A 17,092-nucleotide genomic window follows, 5' to 3' on the forward strand; every position below is an offset into this window, starting at 1 on the left:
CAATCTAATAATTCCATTCTTGTAAGGGTGCTTTATTTTAGCTGAATTAACATAAAAGACAAACACAGAGAGAGAAGACAAAGATATTCCTTATAGAGCATAATTTTTATTTTATTTTTGTCATGTAAGATTTATGCCTAGAAGCAAGGCACAGCCCCCAGTCTTCCTGGAACACAGAACTCTCTGGTAGGCACTCACAGAGTTGGATGGGCAACTCAGTGGTACTTGAAGGCGAGAGCATTAGCCACAGCAGTTGTCAGCTTCTGCCAAGCAGCCTGCATCTGGGGGGTAAACTCCCTGCCAAACTGGGTTGCCAAGACAATCAAAATCATATTGCCTAGGAGCTGAGGAGAGAGTGGGGTTAAAAAGAAAATAGTACGTAGTAAACAGAAGGCCTTGCAGCAAAAGATACAACACCTATGTCCTTCTAGAAAAGAATCTGAGCAACTTTCATGGTCATGCCCCCACAAAAGTGCATCCTTATAGGCTTGACATTGGCTTCTATGTGCTTCCCAGTTATGTACCTGCCATTGGGTTCAATTCTTTTCTCATTTGCTCTGCCAACTCATGACCTCAGAACATCACTTTGATATTGCTATGACTTGCTTCTCTCTTTTAGAGAATATGTGTCTTTTTTAAAAGTAGGATTATCATGCTGCAAGGGGTCTCAATATGTACAGTCTAAGTCCCCAGATAGTACATATACTCAAATTGCATGGATACTCATATGACAAAGAGTCCCACGCTGTATAGACAAGAGCATTTCATCACTGCTAATGGAAGGAGGTGGCAGGGAACACAATTATCCATTGAAAAGATTGCTGTTACTTTGCCCTGCTTACTCCTAGGTCTAACATCAGAACTGAGCAGCAACATATTCATTCATCTGTATAGAAACTTTCAGTTAGACAAAGCATGGTATTTTCACCTGGCTCAATTTGTCTTCTCTAGGCCAAAAACATTTAGCTCAATTTTGGCCAGTGTTCTTCATTCATACCAACATATTGTTTCAGAAATATCAGGTAACCAGTGGTCTCTACTGGTCATAGTAATTACTCTACTCTACTCTACCTTTGAAACAACTTAACCACCAAAATCTAGCCCTTCCCTGAAATATTACTTTCAACAACTACCTATATATGATGAGACTTAAGTGCTTGTGTTTCCTCATGGAAGCACGGCACAAATATCTAAGATGAAAGAAGAAAATACAAGCATGCTCAGGACTCACCTTGAAGTTCTCAGGATCCACATGCAGCCTGTCACAGTGCAGCTCACTTAGCTGAGAAAAGGTGCCCTTGAGGTCTTCCATGTGCTTAACAGCATTTCCAAAGGAAGTCAGCACCTTCTTGCCATGGGCCTTGACCTTGGGATTGCCCATGATTGCAGTTTCAGAGGATAAGTTGCCAAAATTGTCAAAGAACCTCTGGGTCCAGGGGTAGACGACTAGGAGCCTATGGGACGAAAATAGTGACAGACAAGATGAAAGGTCAGAGTATGTAAGAGACCTGACCAATTTCTCTTTCAGGAACACTCTCTGCCTTTCTGCCTCCTTCCCTCACCTCTAGTACTTACCTTCCCAGGATCTCACCTCCAACCACATCCACATTCACCTTGGCCCACAGGCTAGCAACAGCAGCCTTCTCCTCAGCAGTAAAATGCACCATAGTGTTTGGGTGCTTTCCGTTGATCACAGAGGAGACAGAAGCAAGTCTGTACTGCTGACTCTCTGTGTGGCCTTTTATTCTTCATTTTTGGCCCCCAGGCTCTTGCTTCTCCCAATGAAATGAGACCATTGGTCAAGGGAGGGTTGTCACCACCAGGGGTTGGGTTTGGACAAGGGAAGGCCAGCAGACGGACATTTGTGTCACTGATAGTGTTCAGTAGCTCTATCAGGGGGAGTCTGCTGTTCTCTCTCCTACCATCTACTATGCAACTCATATCTCAAGCTCCCCACCACCACTATTCCTGGTGACCTATGGGCTGACCATGAGGCATGACTAGAATTGGGAAGAGTAAGAATGAGAAATCTGTTGGTCATTGTGTCAGGTGTACAAGACATCATTCTGTTGTTCACCTAGGGTATAGAAGAAGCCAGAGTTTGGTTATCCATTTTTCTAAAGCTTAATGAGACATATACTTTTTTATTTCTTGCAAATGGGAAAAAAATCCTAGTCCGACATCAGTTTAGAAAAAGGATAAGCAAAAGCTGGATAATTTGTAGAAGAATTGAGCATTTCATTGTGGTTGAGTTCTATTAATAATATACTCACTTGTGTGAGCAAATGTATTTTGCTCTGATTATATGGACAAGTGTCTCTGGCCCATACCATGTATCTACTCATTTTTGTCAGAAAATATACAGTCTAGTCTTGGGGAAAATAGGTGTGTCTGTGTTCAATGAACAGAATATTAGAAAAGTCCATGGAAGTGGCTGTGGGTTAAGGGAGTTGTCCCTAGCATATGCTGGATACACACTCCTTTGCTGTGTTTACCTTTTCCTCATATCTAATCAGGCAGAGGCAGTCTTCACTGACAATGTGCCCCAAACTACTGCCATTGTGATTTAAGGTACTTTGGTCTCATGCATCTCAAACAAGCATTCATGGCACTGGAAAGAGCATAATTACTATGGGAGAGGGAAGGGTTTATTTTATTTTTTTCTTTCCGATGTTAATTGCTCTCATATTTTGAGTGCCAGGCTTGTTTGTTTGTGTCTTTCCAGTAACAATCTTACAAAAAAAAAGCTATGTGGTTTAATAATCTCCATGTGCATTTATACATGTACTTTAAAATTTAATGTATTAACCAAATATATTAGAGCTGAGTTTCTGCTTGTACAGAAGAAATCCTTTCTGTTTATTTGATATAATAATAGACTTTTATCTGTTCAGCTTGGAAAAGATTTCAACGTGAAATGTGGAAAAGAATTGCTGAGGTGACAAAAGACAGCTTGCCATGACAGACTTCATTATCTGTGAGCTCTCAGTGCCAAGCTGTATGGATGTGAGCGCTTTGGTAGAGAGATGTAAAGCAAAAAGTTTAAATCAATCACAAAAGGATTTGCTTCAAGAGAAGAGGTCAACTGTCATCTAGATGCTTATCACATCAATGCTAGATCATCATCACAGTCATCTAACGGTTTTCCAATTATTCATCATATATTAAAAAATCAAAATTTATTGAGGCTAATCACGTAGGGTACTGTTTTCAACACTGGAAATCTAGATGAACAAAGCAGCTTGATTAAATCTCACATGCTCACATTCCAGTGGGCAGAAGAGACTAATAATTAAACAAATAAATGAATAAGAGAATTTCAGATAGTGTTACATGGCAGGAAGAAAATGCATCTGATGACACAGTAGCAAGTGACTACAGAAAAACAATATAAGGACAGATGTCCTAAAGTTATATTTGAAGTGGGACCTTACTGGCAAGGTGGAGACAGGTGTAAGTACTTTGGAGAAACAAGTATTTGGAAGCAGGGAGAGCAAATGAAAAACTCTGAGCCTGAAGAGAAAAAATGGAAGGAAGGAAGGAAGGAAGGTAGGAAGGAAGGAAGGAAGGAAGGAAGGAAAAGAAAGGGAGAGATATAAAGAAAGTACTTGGAATGTCATTTAGAGAAGGACATTCCAATGTTAGAGTAAAATATGTAAGGAAAGAGTAGGAAGAAGCAAAGATGGAAAAGTAAGTACAGGGTAGAGTGGATATTATGTTCTAAGGCATGGGGAATTAGTACAGATTTGCAAACCTGATATTAGCATGGTCTCTAATCTACTCAGCACCCACAGCCAGGTTCATCTTCCTAACTTTCCTGTCCATCACATTACACTCTTGTCTATGAACAGGTATTAACATGTAGTCTCACAAAAACTCCTGAGATCTGTCCTTACTCTGTGCAATTTCTTTCCTTTTCATTTTGATCTCACAGTGCTGATCTGTTGCTCTGAGCCAGCTTCTGAGCTTCTTCTGTTTCATTTCACCCACACAAATCCCCGTATCTCCGAGCAGTTTATAACAATCCTCCTTCCTTGTAATGCTGCAGCCAATCTGCACACTTGGCCACAGTCTCTCCTCATGACAATGCAATCAGTTTCATCTAGGCAGCTCTCACCACTTAAGATATAAAGTTCTTTCTTCTTTCTTTCTTTCTTTCTTTCTTTCTTTCTTTCTTTCTTTCTTTCTTTCTTTCTTTCTTTTTTCTTTCTTTCTTTCTTTCTTTCTTTCTTTTCTTTTCTTTTCTTTCTGTCTTATTCTTATCTATTGTTGTTCAGTTACAGTTGTCCTGCCTTTTCTCCCATTGCTTACCTGGCCATAAAGTTCTTAATAAAGCCGACGGTTGGTACTTTGGAGTTGACTTTGAAAGAGTTATCCCCTGTTCTGACCTCCAACCTCTCCCATCCCTAATCTATCCTCATAAGCGCTTGTCACATACTAGCTGCTTTTAGAAAATATGTTCCCATAAGCAGAATGGAATTCAAATTCTTTCCTGGACTTACTGTTTTAACACCTGGGTTAATTCTTCTCTACCAGGCCCCCACATGGGTACTCTGTCTCCATCCAGATCCCTTGCCTTCACAGAACTGTTTACTCAGGCTTAGATAATTGTTTGGTTCTGATGAGTTCTTTTCCTCAATGCCCATCTCTCCCATCTGAACTTTTCCATATCTTTAACTTGAAAAATTCCCAAGTGTATATTCCTTCTAAGTGTATGTCTGAAGTGTTTATTTCTTTTATTACCCTTTTGTTTTATTTCCTTGTCAAAATAAAACACAAATGCACACACATTCTTAGCCCAACATATAATCCCTGGGGTCCTCACATATTTAATAGTTCATGGATAAAATAGAATTGAAGACAATTACAAAAGAATTCTTAGCACAACATTTATTAATTTTGTTATTATTACTACTACCATCACTATTACCATTATTGTCATTTGAAACATAAAGTTGTTTCTTGTGAGTACAATTTTTTACTGGTCTTAGTCCAAGAATTAATATCGGAAGCACCTCCTTAGTTTTTCTTGTGTACTTGTAAAACAAATCTAAAGGGGCAGAGGTTCTTTTTTCTTTAACTAGTAGTCCACACAACCATACCTGGGACTTCACTGCACTTTAAAGAATTTATCTCTAATTGAATGTAGTTTTTGAAAGGACACATTTCCAATGTGACAAAGTCAGAGTTCCTTTTTTTTTTCTCTCTCTCTCTCTGAGAGTGATGCATAAATCTCAGACGTTACCAGTCAGTCGTCCTGAAGCTTAGGAAACCTGACTTCATTATTTTCCCCTATATTGACACCTGAAGATCAAATAAAATTCAGACTAAGAAGTTACCATGTAGAGTCTTTAGTGTTTTTCAGGTACATAATCATGTCATCTGCAAAAAGTAACACTTGTACTTTCTCATTCCCAATTTAAATGCCTTTTATTTCTTTCTTTTACCTGACTGCTGTGGCTGTGACTTCCAGCATGATGTTGAAAGAGTGGCAAGAGTGGATATTCTTGTCTTGTTCCTGACATTAGAGTAAAAGCTTCCAGTTTTCGCCATTAGGTATGATATTATACTTAATATTAATATATTTAATGAGGGTTTGTCATATATGGCCTTAATTATATTGAAATACTTTCCTTTTATACCCATTTTATTGAGATTTTTAGTCATAAATGGATGCTGTCTCTTATCAAATATCTTTTCTCCATCTACTAATAAGATAATATGCTTTTTATCCTTTATTTTGGTAATGTGGTATATTACATTGTTCATTGTACATTACATTACATCAAAACACTATTAGAAACAATAACTAAACACAATAAAGTTGCCGGATACAAAATGAATGTACACAAAATCCACTGCATTTCTATATACTAACAGTGAAATTTCAGACAAAAATGTTTTTTAAAAACCAATTATTTTTGCAATTGAAACAAAAAGAATAAAATACATAGAAATAAACTTAACAAAGGATGCAAAGGAACAATATACTGAAGAGTACAAAGCGTTATTAAAAGAAACTGAGTAAGACACAGTGAAATGGGAAGATATTCCAAGTTCATGGATTGGAATAATCAGATAGTTAAAATGTCCATATTACTCAAAGCAATATACAGATTTAATGCAATCCCAATCAAAATCCCAATGTAGTTTTAAAGAAATAAAACAAAAAAAAATCATCAGATTTGGATGGAACCACAAAAGACACCAAATAGCCAAAGCAATCCAGAGAAAAAAGAATGGAGGCAGAGGTATTACACTCCCTGACTTCAAATTATACCACAAAGCAAAAATAATCACAACAAAATGGAAAAGGAACCAACCATGCAGGAAAACATACTTGCCAATGATACCTCAGACAAGTGTGTGATCTCCAAAACATATAAAGAACTCACATGACTCCACACCAGGAAAACAAGCAATGGGGGTGGGGTGGAGGCATGGGGACAAAATGCAGACAATTGTAACTGAATAAAAATAAATAAATAATTTTTTTAAAAAAGAAAAAAAATGGGCAAAGGACCTGAATAGATAGTTCTCCAAGGAGCATATACAGAGGGCCCAAAGACACATGAAACATGCTCAACAACACTAGCCTTCAAGGAGATGCAAATTACAATGAGATACCACTTCACGCAGGTCAGAATGGCCATCATTAACAAATCAATAAACAACAAGTGCTAGTGAGGTGATAGAGAAAAGGGAACGCTCATACCCTGTTGGTGGGAATGCAGACTGGTACAGCCACTGTGGAAAACAGTATGGAATTTCCTCAAAAAATTAAAGATGGAATTGCCTTCTGATCCAGTGATTGCACTGCTGGGACTATACCCTAAGAATCCTGAATCACCAATCCAAAAGAACCTATGCACCCAATATTCATAGCAGCACAGTTTACAATAGCCAAGTGCTGGAAACAGCCTAAGTGTTCATCAGTAAATGAGTGGATAAGAAAACAGTGGTACATTTACAAAATAGAATACTACACAGCAGAAAGAAGGAGCTTATACTCTTTGCAACAGCATGGATGGAAGTGGAGAGAATTATGCTAAGTGAAATAAGCCAGGTGGTGAAAGACAAAAATACCATATGATCTCACCTATAAGTGGAACCTAATCAACAAAACAAACAAACGACCAAAATAGAACCAGACACTTGGAAATAAAGAACAAACTGACAGTGACCAGAAGGGAAGTGGAAGGGGGATAACAGGAGGAAGGAGGGGAAGGAGCAAGCAAAGGAACATGAAAGGCACTCATGGGCATAGACAATGGGAAGAATTGACTGTGGAAGTGGGGTGGCAGAGTAGGGGTGAGCAATGGGGAAAAAGGTGGGACAACTGTAACTGAACAACAATAAACTTTAAAACACACACAAATAAAAAAAAATCCACTTCCATGTGTATTTAGAGTCCAGAGTACTCTAAAATTTAAAGAGCTCAAACCAACACATTAATGCTGAATTTCTGCTATTAGAGAAGCAATCCTTTCAGTCTACTTCACATAGTTGTAAGTCTGTTATCTGTTCTTAGGGAAATGGGGAAGACTTCATGTGAAAGACAGATAAGAATTTGAGGCAAAACCAAGAAGATTTTCTTTAAGATAACATCAATGAAATGAAGGAAATAAAGAAATAACCTGTAGCACAGGCAGGAAATCCACTGAGCCTCTGTGGCCAGACCTGATAATCATATAAAAGAGCATATAAAAGGTAATAATTAAAAAGTTACCTGTGAATTTGTATTACAGGATATCTGTAGCTTCAAATTAATTTATCCTCTACCTTATCAGGTTGTGTGAATCTTAATTATTCTTCCTCAGACTATCTCCCCATTTTTCCAGAAACTCAGAGAGTGAATCAAATGTCTTGTGTAACTCCTGCATTTTTCTTATACTTTTGGGGCAATATCTTCCAAAATCTGGTCAATTTCTCCTTGCCCACAACTGTTTTATCATTCCATTTTCCCAATGTCATTGCTTCTGACATTGCCTAAATCCTCACCTATAAAGCTATTTTTTTACGAAAGCCACTCCATGGTTTTTCAAACATTCATGTTCATATATTCTCATTCATTGAATAACTGTTTGTTAAATAAGTTCATATCATAATTGTTCTGAGTACTACGGACTTAAAATAAATGATAAAGAGAACATAACTTCTCAAGATTCATAATTTTGAGGTAGAAAATTAGTAAACCATTAGCAAAGTAATTTCAGAAATTATTATTTGCTGAAGAAAATTGATATATGAACTTAATGAGAGGGGGACAAAGTTATATCAGGAATAGTCTCGCTGAGGAGGTAGTATTTGGACAAGGACCACAGTAAAAAGAAGGAATCTGCCATGGGAAGATGTTGAGATATAAATCTGAAAGTTGGAGTGGTGAATTCAAAACTCTGAGGAAAGTAAGTAAACCTATGGTATGCTAGGGATACAAATAATGGGTAAATGTGGTCGATGTGTACATAGTATAGGTGAGAATGGCAGGATATATTGTTGCAGAGAAAGCATAGGCCTAATAACTTAGAACTTGTGTTCAGTGGTAGAGAGTGAGAAGCTATTATGGAATTTTAATCCTGGTAATGACATAATCTGAAAACCTTGTATACTCTTAGATAGACTAATATTCCTAGAATTCTCTGTTCATTGTAAACAATATTTTGCTCAGGTGTCTTTTATTGCCTACCACCAAAAGTAATCTTTTCATCTATTAAAGATGTGAGTCATCTAGCCCTGTGTGTGTGTGTGAATGTCAATAATAAAGCTATTTTCAATTAAGTTGTCTTAAACTGACAAAATGTAGATCTAAATCTAGATCCCTAAGGGATAAAGAATATATGTTCTGCCCACCACTCCATCATCACCATCCTTGACCCCTTGACATTGAGATTCAAAATAATAGATGAGGGATAAGAAAGAGGAGAAGAGGCTGATTTAAAATGCATGTAGCTCTCATTTGGTGACTGGGTAAAATGGTTCAGTGCCATGGATAGCCTGTTTACTTTGTTTAGGAGCATAATGAGAAGCTGCAGAACTTCTAAAGACCAGTGCTGTTGACAACCTACAACTACAATAGTCATTGGCCTCTCATCCTTATTGTGAAGTTAAGGTGAGATTAGAAAGTGATTCACAGGACAAATTCTGATCACTCTGTCAGGTCAATAAGTTGCCTAAATGAGTTAAATTTGTCAAGAAATGGCACTCAAACTTGTAAATCATAAAGATCTTAAGCCTTGAAATGAGAGTTTGACTCAAGGTCTGAAGGTCAAGACTCCCTGAGCAAGCTAGCAATAACTCCTCTAAAAGGGATTCAGTTAATGCCACTCCTACATGAGGGTCCACAGGTCAGTGCGTGGCCTCTTCTCATTACATCCACCCCGGCTGGAAACTCTCAGTCACCCACTACCACCTAATCCCTTCTCCTCTACCCCAGTCAGTCAGATACCACGACCTCCTCACTTTATCTTTCCTCATTCTTTACGTTTTACAGACCTCACTGCTCTTCTTGGGTTTAGCACATTATGTATATTCCCCTGAATTAATATCCATGTCTAGTCTCTGTAACTTTTAATTTATTTTTGTGTGTGTTAGGCTTTCCCCTCCCAATCTTATTTCCTGAGTCATTTAAAGTTCTAAGAATATTTATTGTTTACTCTTTCCAATAATGAGTAAAAACTTTTTAAAAATGTGTGTGGGGGGGAGAATGCAGACAACTGTACTTGAACAAAAATAAAATAATTTTTTTTAAAGGAGCAACTTTTTTATATATTTAGGACCTTGCATAATCTAGTCTTTCCTAATATCCTACCTATGTTTTATTCTCTCTATCCTCCCAGAGAGACATTTTCATGCAAGTCACCAAGCCCTAGCTTGCTGGTTTGGACTGTGAGAGTTTCATAGTTTCTTAACTCCTACATGAAGGCTTGGCCCTTCTTGCACTTTAAAATTCATGTGATATCCTAACTTGGACTTAATTTTTGTGCATGTTACATTCAATCAGAAGATAATGTACAATGATCTCATGTGTTTCAGCCTTGACTCCCCAGTGAGACAGTGAAACCCTTCTGGAAAGTACAGACCATTATTGGTGAATAAAGACTTTTTCTGGAAAGGTCCCAGCCATCCTGCAACTCATCCTTTTATCTCCAATTCTGTCTCAGAAGACATAACAAGTTGTGTGGTTCAAAATGTCCATTAGCACAAATTGAAATAGTAACCGAAGCTTAGACCTTGGATCCCTACAATTTTCTTTTCTTATTTTTTTGTTAAATTTATTGGGTTGATAGGATAACATAGGTTCCAAGGGCACAATTCTATGAGTCATCATCTGTATATTGCATTGTGTGCCCACCACCCAAGGTCTGAACTCTGACATATATTACAAATCAACTTCTTTTTCTTAGGCACTGCTTACCACCTTCTTTTTCACCCTCTATAGTAATTCTGTCACACTGCAGTGCAAATCCATGCCCACTTAATTATCCCTTTCCCAACTATGGAAAACTTCCTCATCTTGCCAACATCCCAGACCCTCTAGAATCCATCCATAATGCATACTTCTCAAAAGGGCTGTTTGTTCCCATGTTTTCCTCTAACACAAGAGAAAAAGATGGAAAAAATACAATGTAATTTATGATTACTGGAGAGAATGTACTTTATTAAACAGAAGATGTGCTGTCAAGACCAGAGCCCAGATCCCATTTTCAGAAGGAAAGTGATGAGGACACAGGTGGGCACTGGTGACCTGGAGAAAGTATTCAATGGTACTTGTGGGCCAGAGCATTGGCAACTCCAGCCACCAGCTTCTGCCAAGCTGCCTGCACATCAGGGGTGAATTCCTTGCCAAAATGAGAAGCCAGGATGATCACCAGCACATTGCCCAGGAGCTATTAAGTGAAAGATAAAATGTTGAGTAAAAGTTTCCAGAGTAAATTGTAGGAAACGCTGGATTAATACCTGAACACCCTGCCAACTCTGCACCTGAAACTGCTGTAAGGGTTGTGCTAACTAATAAACTCAGATAAGCTAGTCCCTAACTTCAATATATTTTCTGTGATCTCTCCATTCAACATTCTGCCTACCTAGATCTCCATCTTTGCTTCCATTTCACCAATTTTATTTGCCCTTCTCCCTCCGTGCCTCCCTCCCTCTCATTTACCAATTCCCTAATTCCTGTAAGCATAACATACCAGGACTGCATGGGCCCTAAGAGTGAGTTCAGCTACTCTCCAACTATTTCCAGGAAAAAGACCCACTTGGTCACAACACTGACATGTAATGGAACATATTTTAGAGAAGTTGTATTTTTTGAGACATGCTGTCTAAAATTTTTTCTCCAAATCTCTTCCTGAACTTTAATCATTGGGCAACTCATAAAATAATGCATTTCTCCTTCCGTTGCGATAGAAGTTTATCCACCAAGAGCCAAAGTGTATTCCTCCTTAAACAAGTTTGCAATTCTCTGGTATTATTCTCTAGGATAAACACATCAAGTTTTGACAAGAGTTTTTGAAACGTTTTAAGCAAACTCAGTTTGCCTGTCACTTTTTACTGTCAGCAGTCTTGAATCAAGGTGACCTTGCCCACAGGGTTATGCCCACTGGGAATCTGCCCTCCTAACCCCATAACTCATAATTTCTGAGATCTTTGTTAGTTTTACCAATGAAAGACTCAACTTCCATTATTATCCCAAAGAAAAGAAGCAAAAAAGAGCACATCAACATTTTCTGAACTCACCTTGAAGTTCTCAGGATCCACATGCAGTTTGTCACAATGCAGCTCACTCAGCTTAGCAAAGGTGCCCTTGAGGTTGTCCAAGTTCTTAATGGCATCTCCAAAGGAGGTCAGCACCTTCTTGCCATGAGCTTTGACCTTGGGGTTGCCCATTATGGCAGAGGAAGAGGACAGGTTGCCAAAGTTGTCAAAGAACCTCTGTGTCCAGGGGTAGACGGCCAAAAGCCTATAGAATGCAACCATAGCAGATGGAAAAATCAAAGACTCTCAAAAAAATTAAAAGACTTTCCTAATGAGTTTTCAAGGCTCATATTCACCACCCTTGCCCAGCATTGAATCCCAGTTCCTACCTGCCCAGAGCCTCGCCTCCAGCCTCCTCCACATTGACTTTGCTCCACACATTAGTGATAGCAGCCTTCTCCTCACTAGTAAAATGCACCATGATGTCAGATCTGAGAGCTTAGGAAGATCGCAGAAGTGCCAAAAGCAGGTATGTCTGCTGCTGAAAGGGGTAGCCTTTTATTCTCTACAGCTCACCTTCTGGCCTCTTGTTCCCCTTAGTACTTGGAAGTCATTGGTCAAGGCTGAGCTGTGTCCCTTAGGGGTGGAGTCAGGTCAGAAAATGGTCAGCAGTGAAGATTGTACTCTGGTTTGTGATCATGTGTTTGGTTCCCAAAACATCCTTCCTTTGTTTGCTCCTTCTTCATAGTCAACACGAGTTTTCATTCATTCACCCTCTTGTCTTCCCCTGTCATCCTCCAGGATAACATTTATCTCTCCCATTCTCTTTCTCCAAGTAAGACCCATAAAGAGGAGCTAAGCCCAAGATGCGGGGAGAGTTCCAGTCAAAACAGCTGAATATTTGTGTTAAGGATGCTGACAGGGACAAGAACAGGGTCAAGATAAAAAATACAATTGACAAGGAATCTCAGCCAGTTCTCTCTCTCTTAAGAAGTTATCCTTATTACTAAGCCTCTGCATCTTCATTTTCCAAGGGAGACAAAACACATACATTGTTACCTCAGGAAGCTGACAGTGTAGCAAGAGATTTACAACAGGTTTGAGACATCAATCCCAAATTACAGTACCTCAGGGTGATTACACAAAGAATAACTGAGTTTACATCCCAGGCTTCTCAGGAACCCTGTGTCTGTCCATTTCTCTGTGACTACAGAGGAACCTGGCTACTTCAGGGAGATTGCCCTGAGCTCCCTTCTTGATCTTCTGCCCTCCTTACAGATCTTTATACAAGTGAGACAATTTAGGAGTCTGAAGTTTTTTTGAAAGCAGGACTTGTGATCAAAGTGAAGAATAGATGGATCAATGTTAATTAGGCTAGGAGTTGTAGTGTGTTTGATGTTTCCTGTAGCCATAGATGTTGGAGGCTTTACATTTCTCTAGCGTCCTTATGTTTGGATGCGTCTGTTGTCTTTTGGGCTCCCTAGTATTCATCATGAAGCAGAGTCTGCACCTGTAACTTTTTTAGTTACCAATACTGTTATATTTGAGTCTGGTTGATATGGTGGTGAGGAACAGAGGGGAAGCATTCTATGTCCATAAATAAACCTCACTATTTCATGGACCAGGTGTGACCTTCACAAGTGTTTCTTAGTTTTTTTCTCCCTTAAGAAAGTCAGGAAATACTCCCTAGTTTAGACCACATAGCCTAGCATGACAGGGTTGTAGGGTGAGAAAGATTTCTGATCACTAAAGTGGAAGAACAATGAATAAACAAGAAACAGCTGGCAATTCAGTAGAGAATAATCCTTGGGTTAACACAAGTTTTGTTTTTAATCCATTGAGCTAGGGCTCTAGGTTTCCAAAGCAAATTTTCTACAGATCCACACTGTGAGGAAGCTGACCTTTCCTTAGACCTTGGGTATGAAAATCAGACTTAGCCAAAGCCCAGGAAATAAAAACCGGGTCTCTAAAGATCAAGAGCTTGGGAAACAAGTCTCTCCCTGAAGCAGATCCTGTGAGTATATCCCATTCTCCTTCTGATTCAGAGGGTGGACACCAGTATTCTCTTGGACTCAGAGTATGGGGTCGGTCTGCCTCCTCCACCTTTCACCCTTAGCAAGGCCCATGACTCTTCTAGTAAAGGCCTTTGGGTCCAGAGCTGCTTGCCTCCGGGGATCTGCCCCACCCTTTGTTCTCTTACTGCTAAAGGTTGTAGGAAAAGACTAAAGAAAGATTATAAGCCTGAAAGGCAGCATATCTGTAGTTCACTACAAGTCCCATGAATTCTCATTCTGAAGTTAGGGAGGCTGAGTGTAGTCTCATTATTGCTTAGGTACTTGTTGATTCAAGTTTAATTATCTCAGATGCTCATTTTGAAGCATTTTATTTATTTCTTTTATGAAATATCATGATTATTTCCTTCCATTCTTGAATGAAAAACCCAAAATTTAGAGAGATAATGAAATGGTTATTAGATTAGATTAGAAAAAGTAATGGTCAGAGAAAAATGTAAACAGTCAAAATAGTTATTATTTATAAACTTAAAAATTAATAAAATACAAAACACATTATGTCTAAAAGTACTGAAAAAGACTTTTAAAAAGAAACTCTGGGTGGGTCATGCTGAAGCTCACCTTCTTTCTGCCACCATCTTGGTTGCACGTTCCCACACAAAATGCCCATGAAGCCACAGGAACCGTCCTGCCACAGAGCAGGAGTGTCTGCAGCCCGGGCTGAGCCAGGGTATGGAGCAGAATCTGACAGTGATGAATCAGTGCCAGAGCTCCAGGAACAACTTCCACACAGGCAACCACACAAGGAGCCCAGCGGGCAGCAGCAGCTGAGATCAATGAACCAGCCAGTAAACAAAACAGAGCCAGAGTGAAAAGAAGGCGGAAGAGGCTGTGTCCAAACTGGGTCTTCAACTGGCTACAAAGGTCACAGGGTCGCTTTCCAGAAATCTAAGAATGTCCTCTTTGTCATCACAAAACCAGATGTCTACAAGAGCCCAGCTTCAGATACCCACATAGAGTTTGTGGAAACCAAGATCAAGGATTTTTCTTGTCCAGCACAGCTAGCAGCTGCTGAGAAATTCCAAGTTTGTGGTGAAGCTAACTGTCTCAAATGTTCAAGAAAACACACAGACTCCAACTGGACAAGAGGAGAGTGAAGAGGAAGAGGTTGATGAAACACGTGTGGAAGTTAAGAACGTAAAACTGGTCATGCCACAAACAAATGTGTTGAAAGCAAAGACAGTCTGAACCCAGAAGAACAACAGTAATAATATTGAAAATTCTATTATGGAATTAAAAATGTAACCATCTAAAACTGAGGACCTTTTTTGGGTGTTTCAAAGGAGTAACTGTGGCTTGGTTTATAATTTATGCTGTTTCGATCATTAATAAATTTATGGCTTCTTGTGGAATGAAAAAGTAAATTCTGAAATTTGTTCAAGATTAATCCCTGCCTTTCAGGGCATCAAGTGGCATTTATACTTGTATAAGTGCTGCACAGAATTTTAATTAAAATTAAAGATGGAAGATGGCTCTTTTTAGCAGGGAAAAATCAAGTATTTTCTTAAATTTGCTAGCTAATTTATGACCTGTATACTAATCCTATGAGGCAAGTATTGTATTGTCTCACTGCTGGAATTGTACCCTAAGGATCACGAATCACCAATTTAAAAGAACCTATGCTCCCAATGTTCATAGCAGTAATATTTAGGACAGCCAAGTGCTGGAAACAGCCTAAGTGCCCATCAGTGAATGAGCACATCAAAAAATTGTGGTGCATTTACACAATGGAATACCATGCAGCAGAAAGAAAGAAGGTGCTCCTACCTTTCGTGACAGAATGAATGGGAACTGGAGAATATTATGCTAAGTGAAATAAGCCAGGCAGTGAAAGACAAATATCATATGATCTCACCTATAAGTGGAGCCTAATGAACAAAATAGAACCAAGGACATGGAGATAAAGAACAAACTGACAGTGATCAGAGGTGGGAGGATGGCAGATAACAGAGGAAAGAAGGGGAAGGGGCAAATCAAGGAACAAGAATAGAGGACTCATGGGCACGGAAAATGGGGGGAGATTGACTGTGGGAGTGGGGTGAAGAGCAGGGAGGGGAGAGCAACAGGGAAAAAGGCAGGACAACTGTAACTGAACAATAAAAAAACGTATTGTCTTTAGGTGCTATTAGTGTGTAGAATTATGTAAATCACATTGTTGTTAGATAAAATAGGTCTTTAACTCCACTGATTTTTATACATTCTCTCAGAAAAATACTTCAAATGTTAATCTTCATGACAAATTAATTATTTTATTTTTAATTTTAAAATGGGAAAATTGTAGACAGGGTTTATAAGTCACTGAAAGTACAAAAAACTGCTTAGAATTTTTGATTAGAGAGGAGAGCAGTTCCTCTGTTTCCATTATGCATCTGAATTTATGTTCTTACAGCAGAAATAAGTGAGAAAAGGTTATGTCAGGTGTTGCATTAGGCTGAAATAACTCGGAGAGACGTGTTGCAGTTGCCCTGCAGGAGCCAATGAACAATTTTTGGTAGGATTGCACAGAGAGAAAATAGGGCACAGCCTGTGCTCAGGCAACACTACTGCTTTCTGCATCTTCTTTTACAAAGGTTTATGTGACTGTGAACCAGAGTGAGCCTCTGAGCCGGGGCTCATTCTGAGTGACGTCTTTTAGTTGGTGGCTTACAACACGGACATTGATGGTTTGACTGACCTCTGGGACCACTGTGCCCATGGTGTAGCCAGATACAGATGCACATTAATTAAGCAAGAGGCATCTTCACTGGGCAATAGTAATGGAAAGCTGGAACAGACCAGTTATTGTACTTTTCTATATGATGTACCTCAAAGTTTAAAGCTCGAATCTAGCAACTTAGAAAGTTATGCATTTTTTATTTCCCCCTGAAATGTAGCTTTACTTCCTTGGTTTTCTTGATGCCTTTTGACCCTAAGTAAAATTGCTTTTATTTATTTTTATGATTAAAATTCTGAGAAATCTGTGGTGTTTCTATTTTAAATAGTATTGCTAATGTATTCTATGAACTAATAACAACATAGAAAAAAGTCTCTGGAAAATCAGAAGAAACGACACCATTATTGGAGCCAGTGCTTTCTAAGTTTTCTTTCTCTGAGTTTATTGTACAACCATAGGTCATTGGTCCATATGTCATGGCTTTACCCAAGACCTAAGTGGAAATTTATAAACTTTGTTCAGTTATAGCTCCTATGAATTTTACATAAATACAATATTTCAATTTCTATATAGGGTTGATTCAAAAGGACTCTTCTAGATATAGGGCTTAGAATTCTATATTCTAAGAATTTCATTTTTCAGAAATGAAATAAAAAGATTAATTCTATGCTAA

At 38.7% G+C, this 17,092-nt stretch overlaps 2 protein-coding genes and 1 pseudogene across 2 annotated transcripts; 1 reads left to right on the forward strand and 2 right to left on the reverse strand.

The window, feature by feature from the left end:
- Positions 1-215: 215 nt before the first annotated feature.
- Positions 216-1,667, reverse strand: LOC112317628 (hemoglobin subunit epsilon-2). The gene is made up of 3 exons (XM_024574708.4): positions 1,576-1,667; positions 1,232-1,454; positions 216-344 (listed from the first exon to the last, which is right to left on the reverse strand). Exons 1-3 carry the CDS (start codon positions 1,665-1,667, stop codon positions 216-218), a joined length of 444 nt encoding a protein of 147 aa, XP_024430476.1.
- Positions 1,668-10,680: 9,013 nt separating this feature from the next.
- LOC112317625 (hemoglobin subunit epsilon-1) lies at positions 10,681-12,215 on the reverse strand. Its single transcript, XM_024574705.4, has 3 exons — positions 12,084-12,215; positions 11,737-11,959; positions 10,681-10,886 (listed from the first exon to the last, which is right to left on the reverse strand). The coding sequence occupies exons 1-3, from the start codon at positions 12,173-12,175 to the stop codon at positions 10,758-10,760; spliced, it is 444 nt and encodes a 147-aa protein (XP_024430473.1). The 5' UTR covers positions 12,176-12,215; the 3' UTR covers positions 10,681-10,757.
- A 2,153-nt stretch (positions 12,216-14,368) lies between these two features.
- On the forward strand, positions 14,369-14,954 carry LOC112317597 (nascent polypeptide-associated complex subunit alpha pseudogene; annotated as a pseudogene).
- Positions 14,955-17,092: the final 2,138 nt, after the last annotated feature.

This window comes from Desmodus rotundus, chromosome 5, assembly GCF_022682495.2.
Source record: "Desmodus rotundus isolate HL8 chromosome 5, HLdesRot8A.1, whole genome shotgun sequence".
NCBI classification, from domain to species: domain Eukaryota; kingdom Metazoa; phylum Chordata; class Mammalia; order Chiroptera; family Phyllostomidae; genus Desmodus; species Desmodus rotundus.